This window comes from Clinocottus analis, unplaced genomic scaffold, assembly GCF_023055335.1.
Source record: "Clinocottus analis isolate CAN_PGR_092001 unplaced genomic scaffold, fCliAna1.0.p SCAF_59, whole genome shotgun sequence".
NCBI lineage: Eukaryota > Metazoa > Chordata > Actinopteri > Perciformes > Cottidae > Clinocottus > Clinocottus analis.
This window is the reverse complement of record NW_027176217.1, coordinates 348,000-366,628: the sequence shown is the minus strand read 5'-3', so window position 1 is coordinate 366,628 and position 18,629 is coordinate 348,000. Positions and strand designations below refer to the sequence as shown.

At 45.4% G+C, this 18,629-nt stretch overlaps 1 protein-coding gene across 1 annotated transcript in view; it reads right to left on the bottom strand.

The window, feature by feature from the left end:
• adcy5 (adenylate cyclase 5) overlaps positions 1-18,629 on the bottom strand; it is a 46,471-nt gene that overhangs the window by 17,754 nt on the left and 10,088 nt on the right. The window contains exons 2-3 of the mRNA XM_068602069.1: positions 3,476-3,625; positions 2,091-2,212 (exon numbers count right to left, since the gene is read on the bottom strand). Of these exons, the coding sequence (XP_068458170.1) occupies positions 2,091-2,212; positions 3,476-3,625 (272 nt within the window). The remainder of the gene's footprint in view (positions 1-2,090; positions 2,213-3,475; positions 3,626-18,629) is intronic.

Sequence of the window (18,629 nt, the reverse complement as noted above, 5' to 3'; positions counted from 1 at the left end):
TAATAATAATAATAATAACACTGAAGTGGCAAACAGAGTTGTCAGCAGTCAGACCAGCAGCCTCTTCTCCACAACTACTGGTTTGTGTGTTTCTGTTTTCTGTTTGCACACACACACACACACACACACACACACACACACACACACATGGATGCCGGTCTCTTCAGGGTCCTGGTGGCCCGGTGGCCTCGCGGCAGAAACACACACACATCCGCCCCAAAGCCCGTTGCATAAGAGCTGAGTCAGCACACAGCCACAGGACGCCGTTCACTCTGGAGGACGAACACAGAGCGACCTGCGTGACCTTCACCCCTCTCACTGTCTCTCAGAACTACAACATATGGAAGACCATTTCCGCCACACCAAAAAAAAAGACCAAAAAAAAAAAAATTAGGACCAAAAAATAATAATAATTAGGACAAATTTTTTTTTTAGGACAAACAAATTTCTTTTATATTAGGACGGAAAATTAAAATAAAATTTACTTGTTTTGTTGTATGAATAATACATGTTTACATTTAAATGAAGGTATTGTAAAACCAAAGTGATGAAATAACTTATTGCTTAGATGTTGTTTTTATTTTCGTCAAAAAGAAAAAGAAAAAAAAAAGTTTTTTTTTTCTAATTTTTTTTTTTTTCAATTTTTTTTTTCTTCGTCCTAATTTATTTATTTTTATTTTTGGTCCTATTTTTTTTTTTTTTTTTTGGTCCTATTTTGTGTGTGTGTGTGGCTGGCATGGGCTTCCATAATCACAAGACCGGTTCTTACGTTTGCAGGTTCTAAACCAGTCCTGCGTCCAAAAATTGCAATTTGATTTGACTGAAGCGGAGGTTGAGAAGCTGAAACGTTTGAAACATGCAACCAAACGGTCCAGCAGCGTCACCAACACCCCAGCACTCGCTGCAGAAGACGAGTCGGACTCGTAACGCCTCGAGTGCACATCCAGCCGCGGCCTCCCACTGCTCCCAGTGCACACTGGGAGCAGTGGGAGCCGTCACGTCTCTTCCTGCTGCAGCTCGGCCTCTCAGCGGAGCCCCAATTACCAGCCGGCTCCCCACAGCGTCTCACCTGCTTAGCTGCCCGTTAAGCTCACGCTCATGAGCAGAGCTGAGCGGACGCGCTAATGCGCCGCCGAGTCCCCCGAGACCCACAAGAGAAAACATCGACAGCCGCACAATCTACACAATCTACACAACCGACACGTCACCTTTTGTTCTGCTGTTGTGTCTCTGTTTGCTTTGTTTGCTGGAAATATAGATTTACTACCTACTCTACAGAGGACTACACAAACTACACAGAGACACTGAACAGCACCACAAAGAGACTCACATCGACTACAAAGAGACACAAATGACTACAAAGAGACACAAATCAACTACAAAGAGACTCACATCAACTACAAAGAGACACAAATGACTACAAAGAGACACAAATCAACTACAAAGAGACACACATCAACTACAAAGAGACACAAATGACTACAAAGAGACACAAATTACTACAGAGACACAAAACAACTACAAAGAGACACAAATGACTACAAAGAGACACACATCAACTACAAAGAGACACAAAACAACTACAAAGAGACACAAATCAACTACAAAGAGACAGAAATATGTCAAACAAGATACAGACAAAGCTTCTGATCCAATGTGAACCAACTCGACACACACACACACACACACACACACACACAATCTGTGTCACCTGGATGCAGTGTCGTGTTCCTCCACAAGGCGACAAACCAAACCACACAGCTTGTTAAGCTGCACCTGTCCTCTGGGCTGTTTATTATATTTTTATGAAGTGTTCTTACACACACACACACACACACACACACACACACACACACACACACACACACACACACACACACACACACACACACATACACACACACACACACACACACACACACACACGCGCCTGTGATTCAAACGGTCTGAAGTCTAAAGCTCTCGTGGTCCAGTTGAGTTACTTTTAATAAAATATTTTAAGCTTTATGTTTCATTCCAGCTGAGTTCAGGCTGGTTTCTGTCTGTCTGTGTGTGTGTCTGTGTGTGTCTGTGTGTGTGTGTGTGTGTACCTGACGTTGTCGTGCTTCTGGATGTAGATCTTGTGAAACATCATGTCCTCCTGCTTGGCGTTTATGTCGGCTTTCATCTCCATGGCAACGTGCCGGGGAAGCACCGACAGCAGAAGACGCTCCTGCAGGAGAGCGTGGGACGTTCAGAGTGTGTGTGTGTGTGTGTGTGTGTGTGTGTGTGTGTGTGTGTGTGTGTGTGTGTGTGTGTGTGTGTGTGTGTGTGTGTGTGTGTGTGTGTGTGAGGTGGAACACACCATAATGACTCTTCACATGTGCAACGTGCATCAGTTAAACATCATTTAACAGTTTATATAAAAGCTACATTATAAATAATAATACTTTTAATATTAGTATTATGTTGAAAATTCATGTCACAGCTGAGGACAGAGCTCCACAGGGTTCTGTGTGGAACCACAGCAGGGTTCTCTGTACAGAGGACCCGTCTGCTCTCTAGACGTCTTTCCTTTCCTGCAGGAGCGTCGACTCAGGGCTCACACACATGGACCAGTGGACCTCCAGGACCTCTAACCAAACGTTCATGACTTTAACCAAACGTTCATGACTTTAACCAAACGTTCATGACTTTAACCAAACGTTCATGACTTTAACCAAACGTTCATGACTTTAACCAAACGTTCATGACTTTAACCAAACGTTCATGACTTTAACCAAACGTTCATGACTTTAACCAAACGTTCATGACTTTAACCAAACGTTCATGACTTTAACCAAACGTTCATGACTTTAACTAAACGTTCATGACTTTAACCAAACGTTCATGACTTTAACTAAACGTTCATGACTTTAACTAAACGTTCATGACTTTAACCAAACGTTCATGACTTTAACCAAATGTTCATGACTTTAAACTAAATGTTCATGACTTTAAACTAAATGTTCATGACTTTAACTAAACGTTCATGACTTTAACCAAATGTCCATGACTTTAAACCAAATGTTCATGATCAAACATTGTGTGAAATGTGTGTGTAAACAGTACAAAGTGATAAAATGTAGTATTTAAACTAACAATGAGGATTCAAAGCATACAGTAAACCTTAAATGACTCAAATGAATGAGAGACAATAGTTTGATTAAAAGAATAAACATTCATATAGATGCCTGTATGTAAGCTGATGATATGTTGAGACTCTTTCTTTTAAAAGCAGATTCATTATTTATAACTCAATGAACACATGAATATAACACATTCACAGGACTTTGGAGAATGTAAGACTTTTCCAGGCCTGGAAACAACCATTTTAAACTCCAGGACTGTTCAGGTTCTCCATCAGCGTGAGAACCCTGCAGACGTCAGAGCTTCCAGTGAAGGAATCCTCTGAAGCAGCTCCTGGTCTGAACCCGGTCTCGGTGGTTCTGCTCACCTGCTGCTGGTTCTCCCTCTGGGAGTGCAGGCGGGCCTGGATGCACTCCCTGGTCTCCTGGAAGGCCTGCCTCTGGGAGCCCTCGGCGGGGTAGTGGGTGCAAACCCCCACGATGTTGGTGCAGGAGAAGATCAGCACGTTGGACACGACCTGTGGACCGAGACGGGAACACGGACTGTGATGCAAGTACCAGGAAAAGTTCCTTTTGCTCCTCAAAACCCGTCAGAACCAGGATCGTTGAGGGCTACCACGTCCTCCCTGGGCCCTTTAGGGTCCTAGAAGAAACCTGTGGAACGTCAAAGGTTCTCAGTAGAACCACCTGGGTGTGTTTTAGATGAAACCATTAGAGAATAAAAGGAGTTCTTGATAGAACCCAAAGGACGGGTTCTGGAAGAAACGCTTAGTATATAAAAGGGTCCTCCGCAGAACCTCTGGGCTGGATTCAAGATAAGACTCTTGAATTATTAAAGGGTTCTCAGTAGAACATCTTGGCTGGGTTCTAGAGGACTCTTTTGGACTATGAAAGGGTTCTCGGTAGAACTCCTTGGGCTTTAGAAAGTGGAAAGCTTCGGGATAGATCCTCCAGAGAACATTCAGGGCAGAACCATCTCACACAGAAAGGGTCATTGGGGGTCCAGGTGGATGTTCTAGGTAGAACCCTTCAAACAGATTTGACCAGGAACCACAAGGTTTAAAGGGACAAGACAGAAGAACCCTCAATGGTTCTAGTTAGAACCTTTATTTCTAAGAAAGGGCTTTTTAAAATAAGCCCTCAGATTCTTGGGTTGTTCAAACTGTTTGATTCTCTGTGTAAATGTTGAGGTTCTTGTGGAACAAAAGGAGGCTGGACGTCTGAGGGAGAACTCTCTCTCTCTCTCTCTCTCTCTCTCTCTCTCTCTCTCTCTCTCTCTCTCTCTCTCTCTCCGTCTCTCTCTCTCTCTCTCTCTCTCTCTCTCTCTCTCTCTCTCTCTCTCTCTCTCTCTCTCTGAAAACTTAGAAAAGGTGTCTGGGTCCAAGCTTCCAGCAGCTGGCCCACCTCACAGGCGCAGAAGGCGACATCGTCTCGGTTCAGCCGCCAGCTGGATCACCTTCACACCACCGGAACCAACTGAACAAACACAGCTCGTCTTTATCAGGTTATAAAACAGGTCTCAATGCTAAAAACAACAACAAGAACAACAACAACCCTCTGAGGGGAGAGGCGTGACTGGTGGACGGCTGAGGAAGTGAAGCGCGACAGGAAAATAAAGAAACGAGGTGTGAGAGAGAGAGGGAGGGGATTTAGAAAAGGTTACTCTTTCCTCATCCAGCTGCAACACTGTGAAACGGATCAGAACCGAACAGAAATATCAAGCAGCAGCAACACAGAGGTTCGTGTTCTTCATGTGTATCTGGACGTGATTATTCATCCAATTTCTGCCCGAGAAACTTTGGTCGAGGAAGTCGACATTTATTGTCGGAAGTGACTCTTGAGCTCGAGTATCAGGTCATAAAGACGGACGTGTTTACAATGTTTACTGAGGGAATACAACCATTTATACAGACTTTTATACAACCAGAGGAGTCGCCCCCTGGTGGTCAGGAGAGAGAATGCAGCTTTAACACATGAAGCATAGACTTCTATACAACCAGAGGAGTCGCCCCCTGGTGGTCAGGAGAGAGAATGCAGCTTTAACACATGAAGCATAGACTTCTATACAACCAGAGGAGTCGCCCCCTGGTGGTCAGGAGAGAGAATGCAGCTTTAACATATGAAGCATAGACTTCTATACAACCAGAGGAGTCTCCCCCTGGTGGTCAGGAGAGAGAATGCAGCTTTAACACATGAAGCATAGACTTCTATACAACCAGAGGAGTCTCCCCCTGGGGGCCAGGACGTGGAGCTGCTTCCTGCGGTCGTCCGGCTGCAGCTGCCATGGAAACGGCATCAGATGAAGTCGTTCAGCGGGTCAATACAAACATCTCCCAGCAGCCTCTTCTTCTATTAATACTGGCGGCCTTATTTGGAGAACGGACGTCTCTTTCCTCACAGCGGAGGGAACGTGAGGGCAGACCAACACAGCGGCCATGTTTCAACAGCGACCCTCAGAGACATCGACTCAGATAAGAAAGAGGTCCAGCTGTTCCTCACTGACTCAAAGGACATTTAATTTATTCTAAAACAACTTAAATATCATACGGATAGAAGGAAAACGCTCAAATAAACACATTCACATGATGATGACCACCATGAGGGTCATTACTTTAGCTACCTGCAACATTCAGCACTGATTTTAAATGGTTCTATATTATTATTATGATTGTTTTTAAGGGTTCAAGCTCCTTCAGACCTCTCTGATTGATGATCTGAGGGTCTAAGCCTTCAATTGATTTGATCACAGCTTTGTTATTATTTAACACTTAAAGATAAAAATAGCGCTCCAGCTAAATCTGGCACATTTAGTAGATTAATATGAATAAATAAAGAAGAAAGAATCCTCAGGAAACTCTAAACGGAGAAACCGAGACGCCCCGACATGATGATGATGAAGAAGAAGATGATGATGATGATGATGATGATGATGATGATGATGAAGAAGAAGAAGAAGATGCACACAGAGCTCAAGTCCCACTGAGTGAATGAAGAAACTCTCACTTTTACTCTTCTGGTTGTTCTTTCATCATTTTATTGACAAATAAACTCAACACATCGACCTCAAGAAGTGTTGAGTTGAGCACAGCGGCATCCATCATCCATCATCCATCCATCCATCATCCATCCATCATCATCCATCCATCATGCATCCATCATCCATCCATCATCCATCCATCATGCATCCATCCATCATCCATCCATCATGCATCCATCATCCATCATCCATCCATCCATCCATCATGCATCCATCATCCATCCATCATCCATGCATCATCCATCCATCATGCATCCATCATCCATCCATCATCCATCCATCATCCATCCATCATCTATCCATCATGCATCCATCATCCATCATCCATCCATCATCCATCCATCATGCATCCATCATCCATCCATCATCCATCCATCATGCATCCATCATCCATCCATCATCCATCTATCATGCATCCATCATGCATCCATCATCCATCCATCATCCATCCATCATGCATCCATCATCTATCCATCATCCATCCATCATGCATCCATCCATCATGCATCCATCCATCATCCATCCATCATCCAGCTTTATACACCTTTTAAAGGAATCAAATGCAACTTTAAGTACTTATTAAATGATTGAAAACAAAAAATTAAAATAAAAAGGCGACTGCAATCAAATGAAGTTAAAACTAATTAAAATTAGATATAATTTTAATTAAAAAAAAGATATTCAAGTGAATAACACGACCACTGAATGAAGGCATCGTGCTTAGACCCGTGCAACACAATTAGGTAAAGTTATGACCTCATCACCTTTAACAGCCAATCAGAAGCCGGCAGCAGCTCAAAGGGGCTGCTTGTTTGTGACAGCAGCCTCATCGCTGAAGCACAGTATGAATACCTTCATCTCACTGGGATGTGAAGGTTTGTTTCTCCTGCAGGTTGAATCCCAGTAAAGATGCTCCCTGAGGAGCAGCGGCAGTAACCATGGCAGTGGCCACGTCCACATTATTTTAGTGATTAATAATTGCCAGCAGAGGCCATAAAAACAACAGAGCGGCCATCATAGGTGTCAATATTTACCCAGCAGGCAGTGCTTCTGCCTCCCACGCCGCTCTGCTTCAGCGACGGTCTCAACGCTCTGAGAGGAGACCAGAGCTCTGAGGACGGAGGCCCACATGCAGCGCACCAACCAGACCAGACCAGACCAGACCCAACCAGACCAGACCAGACCAGACCAAACCTGACCAGACCAGACCAAACCAGACCAGACCAGACCAAACCTGACCAGACCAGACCAAACCAGACCAGACCAGACCAAACCAGACCAGACCAAACCAGACCAGATGAGAGCAGACCAAACCAGACCAGACCAGACCAGATGAGAGCAGACCACATCACATGTTCACCAGAGGGCTTCACCATCGGTACCACTTCCTGTGTCTCGAACCCAAACCACGCCCTAGCTCCTCAGACGGCTTTGAGGATGATCTAAAGATGGAGAACATTCATTCATTCATACGTGTTGTTTGAGGACAAGTTCTAGAAAACACAAACACACAAAGCTCAGATTTGTTGTTGTGCTTTTCTAATTCCTGAGGGAATCGATCACACGGTGAACACAGTCAGTAGACAGGAAGTGGATGTCCAAAAAAGGACATGTTGCCCCGCATCCAAAGGATCATGACCTCCCGCAGCTAAAGGAGCATCGCTACGCTAACAACGGCTATGCTAACGACGGCTACGCTAACGACGGCTACGCTAACGACGGCTACGCTCTGCTGACGGGGTTCTAATGGAGCTCATTAGAGGCAACGCGTTGCCTGTGGTGAGGCAACGCGTTGCCTGTGGTGAGGCAACGCGTTGCCTGTGGTGAGGCAACGCGTTGCCTGTGGTGAGGCAACGCGTTGCCTGTGATGAGGCAACGCATTGGTGCAACGACTTCTCTCCCTCTTTGTGAAAATATCCAGTTAATGTAACACCGGATTGTTTTGGAGTCCAGCCCCTCGGGTGGAGGCATGAGCTCTCTCTCCATAAGCCGGCCTCTGTTAGCGGCACCGGCGGTTTGATTCTGTACTTTCTTTAGTTCTGATTAGATTACTCCATTGATTACGAGTGCTGGCGGCACACAGAGGCACATTGTGTGCCGCCAGCAGAGAATGCAGGTCATGTGCTCCGTGCTGATTACTGAGCAGCCTCTCTGCCGGCGGCCCGGCGGCGCTCACGTGAACGCCGCCGGACGCTCGGTGCCGGATTTTACCTCGAAAGCAGTCAGCTGCTTCATTAATGCCTCCGAACGCACAGCACCCGAGACCGCGATGGAACACCATGACCCGGGTTCTGCTGGGTGCTGAGAACATGTTCCATGCCCACGGACCGAGAGCAAGACCTCCAGCTCCACAGAGACTCATCTCATGGGACAAGACGCTGTGTTACAATGTCACCACGTTGTGTTGCTGCACTGCTGTTAGCAGGACGTGAGAGTGTGTGTGTGTGAGAGAGAGAGAGTGTATTTGTGAGTGTGTGTTTGTTAGTGTGTGTTTCCATGACAGTCAGAGAGTTTTACTTAAATTCTTCCACCTAATATATACTTTTATTCATTACTTTTATGCAGGAGGAAGTGTGTATGGGTGTGTGTGTGTGTGTGTCTGGACTCTCTCATTCATCCGTTCACCAGGGAACAGTGTCAGTACCAAAGACAGTGTTGCTTTTATGAAACACACACTTCACTAGTAGAATCAAACTGATAGAAGTTAAACACACACTCTGGTTTCTGTGAGCACGGTCATGTGCTCTCCTTCCTGTAACATGGACGCCTACGAGTACACACAAGAGGACTTTATTCATGTTGTGTACAAGTCACTTTCCTGTAATCTGCTCCAGGAACAATGGAGGAGATTATCTCCTTCAGATTGAGCCTCAAGGAGCAAGTTCTCCGTCCTGAGAAAACTAGTTCAAACCGGATCCACCACAAAACTGTGATTTTGTTGATTACATGTGTCAAAGCTGCATTCTCTCTCCTGACCACCAGGGGGCGACTCCTCTGGTTGTATAGAAGTCTATGCTTCATGTGTTAAAGCTGCATTCTCTCTCCTGACCACCAGGGGGCGACTCCTCTGGTTGTATAGAAGTCTATGCTTCATGTGTTAAAGCTGCATTCTCTCTCCTGACCACCAGGGGGCGACTCCTCTGGTTGTATAGAAGTCTATGCTTCATGTGTTAAAGCTGCATTCTCTCTCCTGACCACCAGGGGGCGACTCCTCTGGTTGTATAGAAGTCTATGCTTCATGTGTTAAAGCTGCATTCTCTCTCCTGACCACCAGGGGGCGACTCCTCTGGTTGTATAGAAGTCTATGCTTCATGTGTTAAAGCTGCATTCTCTCTCCTGACCACCAGGGGCGACTCCTCTGGTTGTATAGAAGTCGATGCACACTCTCAGACTGGGCGCTGCAGTGACTCACTATCGCCTCTACAGGTTATAAGTGGTACTACAAGACAGGACGGTCCGGGCTAGCTGGTTAGCATGCTAACTTATTCTGTATTCCCCTTTTCAACAACTGGCTAACAGAGTGGCGTGCGCAGCGTGAAAAGGGCCTGAAGGTCGGTGCTTGCGGACGTCTCCAGAGCACGAGGCCTTGAACCAGAGCGACTGTTCAGACCCGGCATGTGAGGCAGCAGCACTTTAGCAGAGTTTAGCTTCGACCGGGAACGTTTCTGGAGTCCGGCTTCTACACAGCGGCGGACTAAAATGCTTTCAAGCAGCACTGATGCCTCACAGGAGACGCTGAACTCCTGGGAACGAGAAAGGTCATTCTGTGACTCATGCCTTTGAAGAAGAAAGACAAGCTCACCGGCAAACAGAGGAAGAAAAAATAAACACGTTTAATTTTTCATCCAGTGCTTCAAAAGACAGGAGCCGGAGAGAGGACGCTGACGGACCGGAGACTCTACCAAATATAGACGTCTGCGTCTCCACGGCGGCCGCGTGGAACGCTTTGATGTCAACACTCACATCTATTTTCCTCCCAGAGCTTCAAGCAGGACACAAATGCATATTTCTCTGGCCAGGTAGGTCAGTGCAGCCAGTGTTCAGAGCTCCACCGCGACAAAAGGAAAGGAATGACCACTTCTAGGAATTCTCTCCACAGCCGGTCGGTCAGAGGATCCGGTGCCTCCCTCTCTCCGGCACAATACCGAGACAATGCTTCAAATATCCTGTAACACCCTCGCCGTGTCACAGGAGAAGAACGGCGCTCACGGGGAGAAAAGCAGCGGACCGAGACTGGCGTCCTTCAGTCTGCCGGACGGACGAATCGCCACGAGGAGCGCTGACGGTGCATTCCCAAGAACGACACCTCCATCTTCCTGCAGAGGAAGATGAGGCCGCTAGCTCTAAAGGGCCTCCAACCCCAGCAGAGAACTTCATTCATACCCGCCGTGAGACTGGAAGCTAGCGCTGCTGATAAAGCTTTGTTAATACTCGCGAGTGGCAGCGCAAGCTACCGGTTAGCTCGATGCTAACTAAACCGTGCAAACTAAATTAACTGTGAGGAAGCAAGAAGAAGTGTAACCAACAAAACGCTATAAGACAACCTCCACTACGGCGAGGAGGAATTCTGTGTGAACTGGTGTTTATGTTCTACTTTATGATGTTTAAACAAACCCTGTGGGGGAAGAAGTCAAGTACTAAATGTGTTATAAAGAAACAAAGGTCAAATAACCTGTAAACTATTTGATTTGGCTGCTAAATATTTACTCTCATCTTGACTTTTCTAAAGTATCTTGAGATGAACAGTCTGAAGCTCTACATGCAAACTGCTCTGTTTGGGTTTCAGGTAAAACGTCTTGTCGGCTTCTATACAACCAGAGGAGTCGCCCCCTGGTGGTCAGGAGAGAGAATGCAGCTTTAACACATGAAGCATAGACTTCTATACAACCAGAGGAGTCGCCCCCTGGTGGTCAGGAGAGAGAATGCAGCTTTAACACATGAAGCATAGACTTCTATACAACCAGAGGAGTTTTACTTGCTGAACCAGAGGATAAGGACTTGTTCCGTTGCCATGCATAGTTTCTATAAATAGCTGGAGGCTGTGATGAAGGAACAGCAGAGTCCATCTCGATGGACACGCAGTTGGCTGCACAGAGGGAGCTGGTGTTTGGGTTGGATGCCTGCTCTCAGCCCTCATGGACGGAGTGATGTTTGCGTCTCGGTGCCAGCTGGCCGTCCGTTATCTGCGCCTGCGGTATCTCCTCCAGCAAACTCCCAAAGCAACTGAATAAGCAGAAAACCGCTCAAATTCCCCTCGTTCTCAGAGACGAATGACTCTGTTTTTAATCACAATGACGACAAATCACGGAGCGCACGATGGAGCGGAGACCAGCGAGATGCACACAGCACACTGTGACGCACGCCCTCATCCAACAGATGGAAACCGCTTTAAAACGGAGGAAAAAAACAGTCATAAATCAATAAGAGGAATAAATGAATTAAATAATTCATACGGATGTTTCAGCTCTGACGGGTTGAAGAGATCCTGCGTGTAGACGCACACCATCTATTTACCTTTTTCTACTTCACTATAATGCTTTCACTATAGAATAATATATAAAACATAAGCAAATGCAAACCCATGATAACTTCTTCACTGCTGAAATAAAGTATAATATACACGTGGAAGCTTCCGCCCTGACACCAGGAAGTTACTCTAATAAAACATAGATAACAAAGTCTGCGTCATCATTCAGGCTTTATACACTTTAACATGACTTTTAACTCAATTTTTAAGACTTTTAACTACATTTTTATGACTTTTAACTCAATTTTTAACACTTTTAACTACATTTTTATGACTTTTAACTACATTTTCATGACTTTAAACCAAATGTTCATGATCAAACATTGTGTGAAATGTGTGTGAACAGTAAAAAGTGATAAAATGTAGTATTTAAACTAACAATGAGGATTCAAAGCATACAGTAAACCTTAAATGACTCAAATGAATGAGAGACAATAGTTTGATTAAAAGAATAAACATTCATATAGATGCCTGTATGTATGCTGCTGATATGTTGAGCCTCTTTCTTTTAAAAGCAGATTCATTATTTCACACTAAATGAACACATGAATATAACACATTTACACAACTTTGGGGATTTTATGTTTTCAAGGACCTTTTCCAGGCCTGGAAACAACCATTTCAAACTCCAGGGCGGCTCCTCCAGGTCGTCCATGCGTGTGCGCTGCAGGTCCTGGAGCCTCAGTGAGCTCTGGTTCCTGTTGGTGGGTCCAGTGTTTGTGAGCGTGGGAGACGAGAGCCTCCGACATGCCGAGCATACCCGACCCAGCAGGAGGTGAGCGCCGACGCCCGGCCGCCTCGGCGCTCTGCAACTTCTTCTTCTGCACGTTCACTCAACGGCAAATACGTGAAACAAAGCCATGAGAAGCTCCGCCCACAATATGAAAAAATACATGAACCTGATCACTTTGTAAAAGGATGTCGAAAGGAAACGAAGTGGATTAAAAGAAGTGGCGTCAAAGTATTTTAAGACACTCAAAATGTTCATATTTACATCATTTGATGTCATCGTTGTGATATCCGTTAATAATAAAGTAGTTATTAAACTATAGCAAGTTGAGTCTTTTACTGGACGTTATCAGATGTCATAATAATGACGACCGTGTGTGTGTGTGTGTGTGTGTGTGTGTGTGTGTGTGTGTGTGTGTCATGATCCTCTTCACCTCCACATGCTCCGTGGTGTCTGGGCGCCGTGCGGCGGCCATGACAGTTCTGTCGGATTGATGAAACACACCCACGCAGTGATTCACACGACGGCGAGCTTCAAACAGACGGGAGGCCGCGGGCTCGAGTCCCAGCGACGGCCCGTTGGCTAACAGTTTACACGCCGACGGCTCTCCGAACATAACGAGCGCTACGCCGAGGCTGCCAGCACCTCCAGACCGCTTCACGTGTGATCCCAACAAACAAACACAAGCAGACGGCCTGAGTGCTAACCAGGAGCTACTGAGTGCTAACCAGGAGCTACTGAGTGCTAACCAGGAGCTACTGAGTGCTAACCAGGAGCTACTGAGTGCTAACCAGGAGCTACTGAGTGCTAACCAGGAGCTACTGAGTGCTAACCAGGAGCTACTGAGTGCTAACCAGCAGCTACTGAGTGCTAACCAGGAGCTACTGAGTGCTAACCAGCAGCTACTGAGTGCTAGCGAGGAGCTACTGAGTGCTAACCAGCAGCTACTGAGTGCTAACCAGCAGCTACTGAGTGCTAACCAGCAGCTACTGAGTGCTAACCAGGAGCTACTGAGTGCTAACCAGCAGCTACTGAGTGCTAGCGAGGAGCTACTGAGTGCTAGCGAGGAGCTACTGAGTGCTAGCGAGGAGCCATTATGCTACTGAGTGCTGGGTTCTCATCTGGATCGTTGGACCAGTTTTCTTCCTGAAGTCAACTTGCGTGTAAACATAAAAAACTTAAATGTTCGATGTAAAGCGGACTTTTTGAAAAGCTTATCTTTTCTCTCATTCTGCTGTAAAGTTGTGTGGTTCTTTACGTTTGTAATGTCCTGTGAGTTTGTGGTGAACTACAAGTACAAATCAAGTGAAGCTGTTGCACTAAAAGAAGAAAAACGTTAATCAGAAATGAATTATAATGGTTTTGTTTGCGATGGAAAGCAGCAGTGAGGAGTGAGCCGCCTGCCGATGGCAAAATAAAACAGGTAATAAAATGTGTTTGGAGAAAGTGTGAGTCACCACAACCACCAGAAGCCACTACTGGACCCCCTGAAGCGAGATACCACCAGAGGAGCGCAGCATGCTCAGTGCTTCACGACGAGATGGCGACACGTGTCAACTTCAGGCTTTTCAAAATAAAGTTCCGTCTTCACAGTAAAGGTGGCGAGATGCCGAGTCAGGTCGAATAAAAGATGATGTGACATTATGAATCAATGCTTCAATGCACAACATCAAACGGCTTCAGCAGCGTTTCACTGTTATTAGAAGCAACGGCTGCTGCTGAGCTCCTCCCACAATGCAACACCTCTCACCTGTGCGCCGGCTGGACGTCTGGACGCTCCATCGCTCACAGCTGCCGGCAGCTTAAAGAATGAAGGAAAGCTTCAGCCGCACGTGGACCCGTCTCTGGGAATAAAGCCTGCTGTACATAAATAGCACTATTGTACTCCGTCAGGAGTTTCCGCAGCATAATATCTTTTCTTTGCCCATAATCACACTTCCCTGAACACATTTACAAGCCCCCAGAGTTCTCTCTTTTAAGAGTGGAAATCTGGCACGGGACGCTCCGTGAAAGTATTAAACTCTGCAATGCCTCTGAGCTGCTGCACATGGAGCGTGAAATGTACTCTAAATATATATGAAAGTACATGCAGTCAGTCCAGAGGATGTGGAGGGTGAAGCACTGAATAGCACCACCAAGGAAATACCATGGATTTAAACTGGCTTACTTCTTCTGCTACTTTATGATAAAACATTGGATTTTTAATAATAATATTAAAAAATACTAATAATCAAATTAAACAAATATATTTTTAATTGAATTAAAAACTATATTTTTAAAATAAATGAAAATATATATTTTTAAGTAAATAAAAATATTCTTTTAAATTCAATTCAATTTTTATATTTTTTAATTTAAATAAAAAAATAATATTTTTTAAACAAAAAATAAATACTTTAACATTTGTACATTTTATTTTAAATAATATATGTTTTAATTAAATAAATATTAATAATTTTTAAAAAAATAGTTAAATAATAAAATACAAACTTGCTAATAAATACATTTACACTTGTTTAATTTAGATTTTTAGAATTTTAATTTAACAACAGATTCTTCAATGAAAACCCTCAAGCTCCCCGGCTGCAGCTGACCTCTGACCTGCAGCTCACGAGCGGTCTCACACGCCCATATAAGGCCGGGATGGGAAGATCTGGGCCTTATCACATCCTGCTTCACTCGCAGTCATAATACAAGAGGATCTGAGCGCAGGCCTCCACATCAGCCGCAGAATAATGATAACCTCAGCGCTGGAGGACGGCTCCGATACGGACGTCTGTAATTTAGAGCCGTTTATAGCTCAATCCAAGCAGCGCTTTTTCTAAAAATAACCAGAATAAACAGATGAGCAGACGCACTTTCCTCTGAGCGAAGACACTCTGAAGCCGCTCTGTCGTTTCACGGGGGAGGAATATTCTGAGCAGGCGCATTTCATAAAACACACATTTCACACAACACGCGTCGCCTATCAGGACGTGACCAACGCTGCCGACTGCACACTGGAAGCCAACGCCAACTCGTCAAGAAGAGTTGGTTTTCAGAGGACGACCAGAAAAGAGAAAGAAAACTTGTTTCCAACAATCTGATAATCATCATATTCGCTACGAGTTTTCTTCTTAACGACTTGGCGTTGGCTTCCAGTGTGCAGTCGGCAGCGTTGGTCACGTCCTAATAGCCCACGCGTGTTGTGTGAAACAAACGGATGAAAAAAACGTGCTGAAATAACTTCATCATGATTCCGATCAGTAAAAAGTCTGAATTCACATTTTGTTCATTTTCTCCTCAAAACGACGAGCAAACTGCTTTTAAAATGGTCCTTTTCAGACTGGAGTCTGGCTCGATCTGTGCTAAGCTAACGTTGTAGCAACTCCATCAACGCTCAAGATAACGTCATCTCGGAGTAAATACTGAAGTTATTGTTCGTACCACGTGCTTCATCCCATGTACTTATACACAGTTTCATCACCGGTACTAACATCCAGCATCGTGGAGCTACGACTACATCATTGTTTTCCATTTCTGATTCAACGTCAGGAGAACCTCAGCTCTGATGGGCTGCGACACAGCGACGCACAAACGTCTGAAGTTGACCATGCACTATTAGAGGTTGTGTAGTTTTTGTTGCATCATGACAATACAACTTGAGTTGTGGACCAAACAGGTTCTTTGTAAATGTAACTGCTGTGTTCTCACCATGAGCTCTTCACGTGGGACCTGCTGGGGCAGGAGGGTGAGGAGGGCGGCGGGCTCGCTGCCCCACATCCCCCCCTGCCGTGCACGCTCCTCTGCCGTGCACGCTCCTCTGCCGTGCACGCTCCCTGCAGCGCACGGCGCTTCACGTCGCCCTCACAATGGAGCCTCTGTAGAACTAGGAAGCGGCCCGTCGGTCGCCAAGTAGACCAAACATGTCCGCCCGCTCCGGTCCAGGAGACCCGGCCCGCCGGCCTCTCACCAGATACACAAAACAAACATTTGTTGTGACATTGAGCCCAAATGTATTCGTATGTGTGTGTGTGTGTGTGTGTGTGTGTGTGTGTGTGTGTGTGTGTGTGTGTGTGTGTGTGTACATGTCACAGTGCAGACCTGTAAATAGCTGCATGGTCAGCTCTGTCATTATCACATCAAGGAGCATTTCTCTCAGCATCATCTCACCGGTGAGTCATCTGTAGATGTGAGTGAATCTCTTGTGTGAGTAACAGAAAAACACTACACCCCCCCCCCTTCCTCCTCCTCCCCCTCCTCCTCCTCCTCCGCCTCTCTCCCCATCAACGACCTGAAGACAGGACAATGGATTTGCATTCATTACTGGTGATAATGGCTTTACTCTGCACAATTAGCATAATGGCACATAATGGGCTCAATGGACTCTTCGTGCCACCTTCACAAAGGCGGCCTGAAGCTCATCCAGCACAGACGAGTCCACCTCCCTGAGAGGGAAAGAGTAGCAGAATGGTTCAGTAGAACTATTATTATTATTATCATTATTAGGCAAGGCAAGTTTATTTGTGTAGCACATTTCAACAACAAGGCGATTCAATAAGATAACACACTTTGTTGTTTTTAATAATCTGAGCCAGTGGGGATGTTGAACAGAAGAGGCCCCAGTATTGAGCCTTGGGGAACACCACACATTGCTCCTGTTCAAACATAGAATACAGGTCGGTGCATGTGGGTACACACACACAGACACACACAGTTACAATGAAACCCATTGAAGCTATTTTTAAACCACAGCTCTTTCTCGTTCCTGCTGGATGTTGCAGGTCCAGAGCTTCACTCTGGACTGAAGCCCACCAGGACAGAAATGACAAAAATATGAATTATGAAGGCACAACACAACCAGTGAGGCGGTGGGACCGTCACATGAGGACTCGTCTAGGAACAAGGTACCGTCCTCCAGGAAACGCTGTCCTCGAGCGGTTCTTAGAAATATTTAGCCGTTTGGTTGCGCGGCAACAAGACGACAACAACAAGCAACAGGGCAATAATAAAAGTATGTATCTGGACTGTTATGAAAGCAAAACAACATGAGCAGTCACGGGATGTTGACAGAGAGCCTTTGGGTTCTCCCTCTTTACTCACTGAGAGTTATCAGCATGAAGAGCTGTGACGCGCAGCATTAGCAAGAGGCTCATGGCGGTGTGCTACTCCAGCACGCTAACGCTTCTGCAGAGACGTTCCTTCAGCAAAGCTGTGCAACGAGCTCCAGAGCTGCAGTGATGAAACACGAGAGCAAGAAGTCCTGAACCAACAGCATCATCGTTAATAAATAATATGCAACAGCACAATGTGCTTATTACCCAGAAAGCACCAGAAACTGTCCGCCTGCTACGTGTTATGAACATTGATTTACAGCCAGACAAACATCTCCTGGAGGCGTGTTCCTGTGGAGTTTCCTTCAACGACTTCACACACAACGAACAAATGCATTTAAAAAATATTTTTGCAATAACTTGCAAAGTTTTTTATTGCAACTGTAATCCACGAGAATATCTTTTAGTTTTCATTGTTTAATTAAGAATGCAGTTTAGTTATTTTGAAACAGAGTAGCGATGATGTAGCAATGATGTAGCAATGATGTAGCAGTGTAGCGATGATGTAGCAGTGTAGCGATGACGTAGCAATGTAGCGATGATGTAGCAGTGTAGCGATGACGTAGCAGTGCAGCGATGACGTAGCAGTGTAGCGATGACGTAGCAGTGTAGCGATGACGTAGCAGTGTAGCGATGACGTAGCAGTGTAGCGATGACGTAGCAGTGCAGCGATGACGTAGCAGTGTAGCGATGACGTAGCAGTGTAGCGATGACGTAGCAGTGTAGCAATGACGTAGCAGTGTAGCGATGACGTAGCAGTGTAGCGATGGGGAGACAAACACGTGGAGCTGTTTTTATGAAGGAAACTGCATGATTTCCAGTATTAATGGGTAGAAAATATATCTTCCCTCTCAGCTCAGTGAAGAATTAGCTATTAGCATGTAGCGATCTGGTCAGAGCCTTGGATGTTAAGAAGATAAATGATGGTTTAGGGTTCTACAAATAAGATGTAATAATATATGCATAGTTTAGCACAGAAGCTGATGAGAGACACTGTTGCTAAAGATGTCCCAACGCTCCTCATCCTCAGTTCTTCCTCCCTGAACAGAAGCTTCAGGCTGTTTCACGCTCGCGGCGCTGCCCGGTCCACAAGGAGCTGATATTTGGAGAAGTGTGAGGACAGAACAGAAGTGAG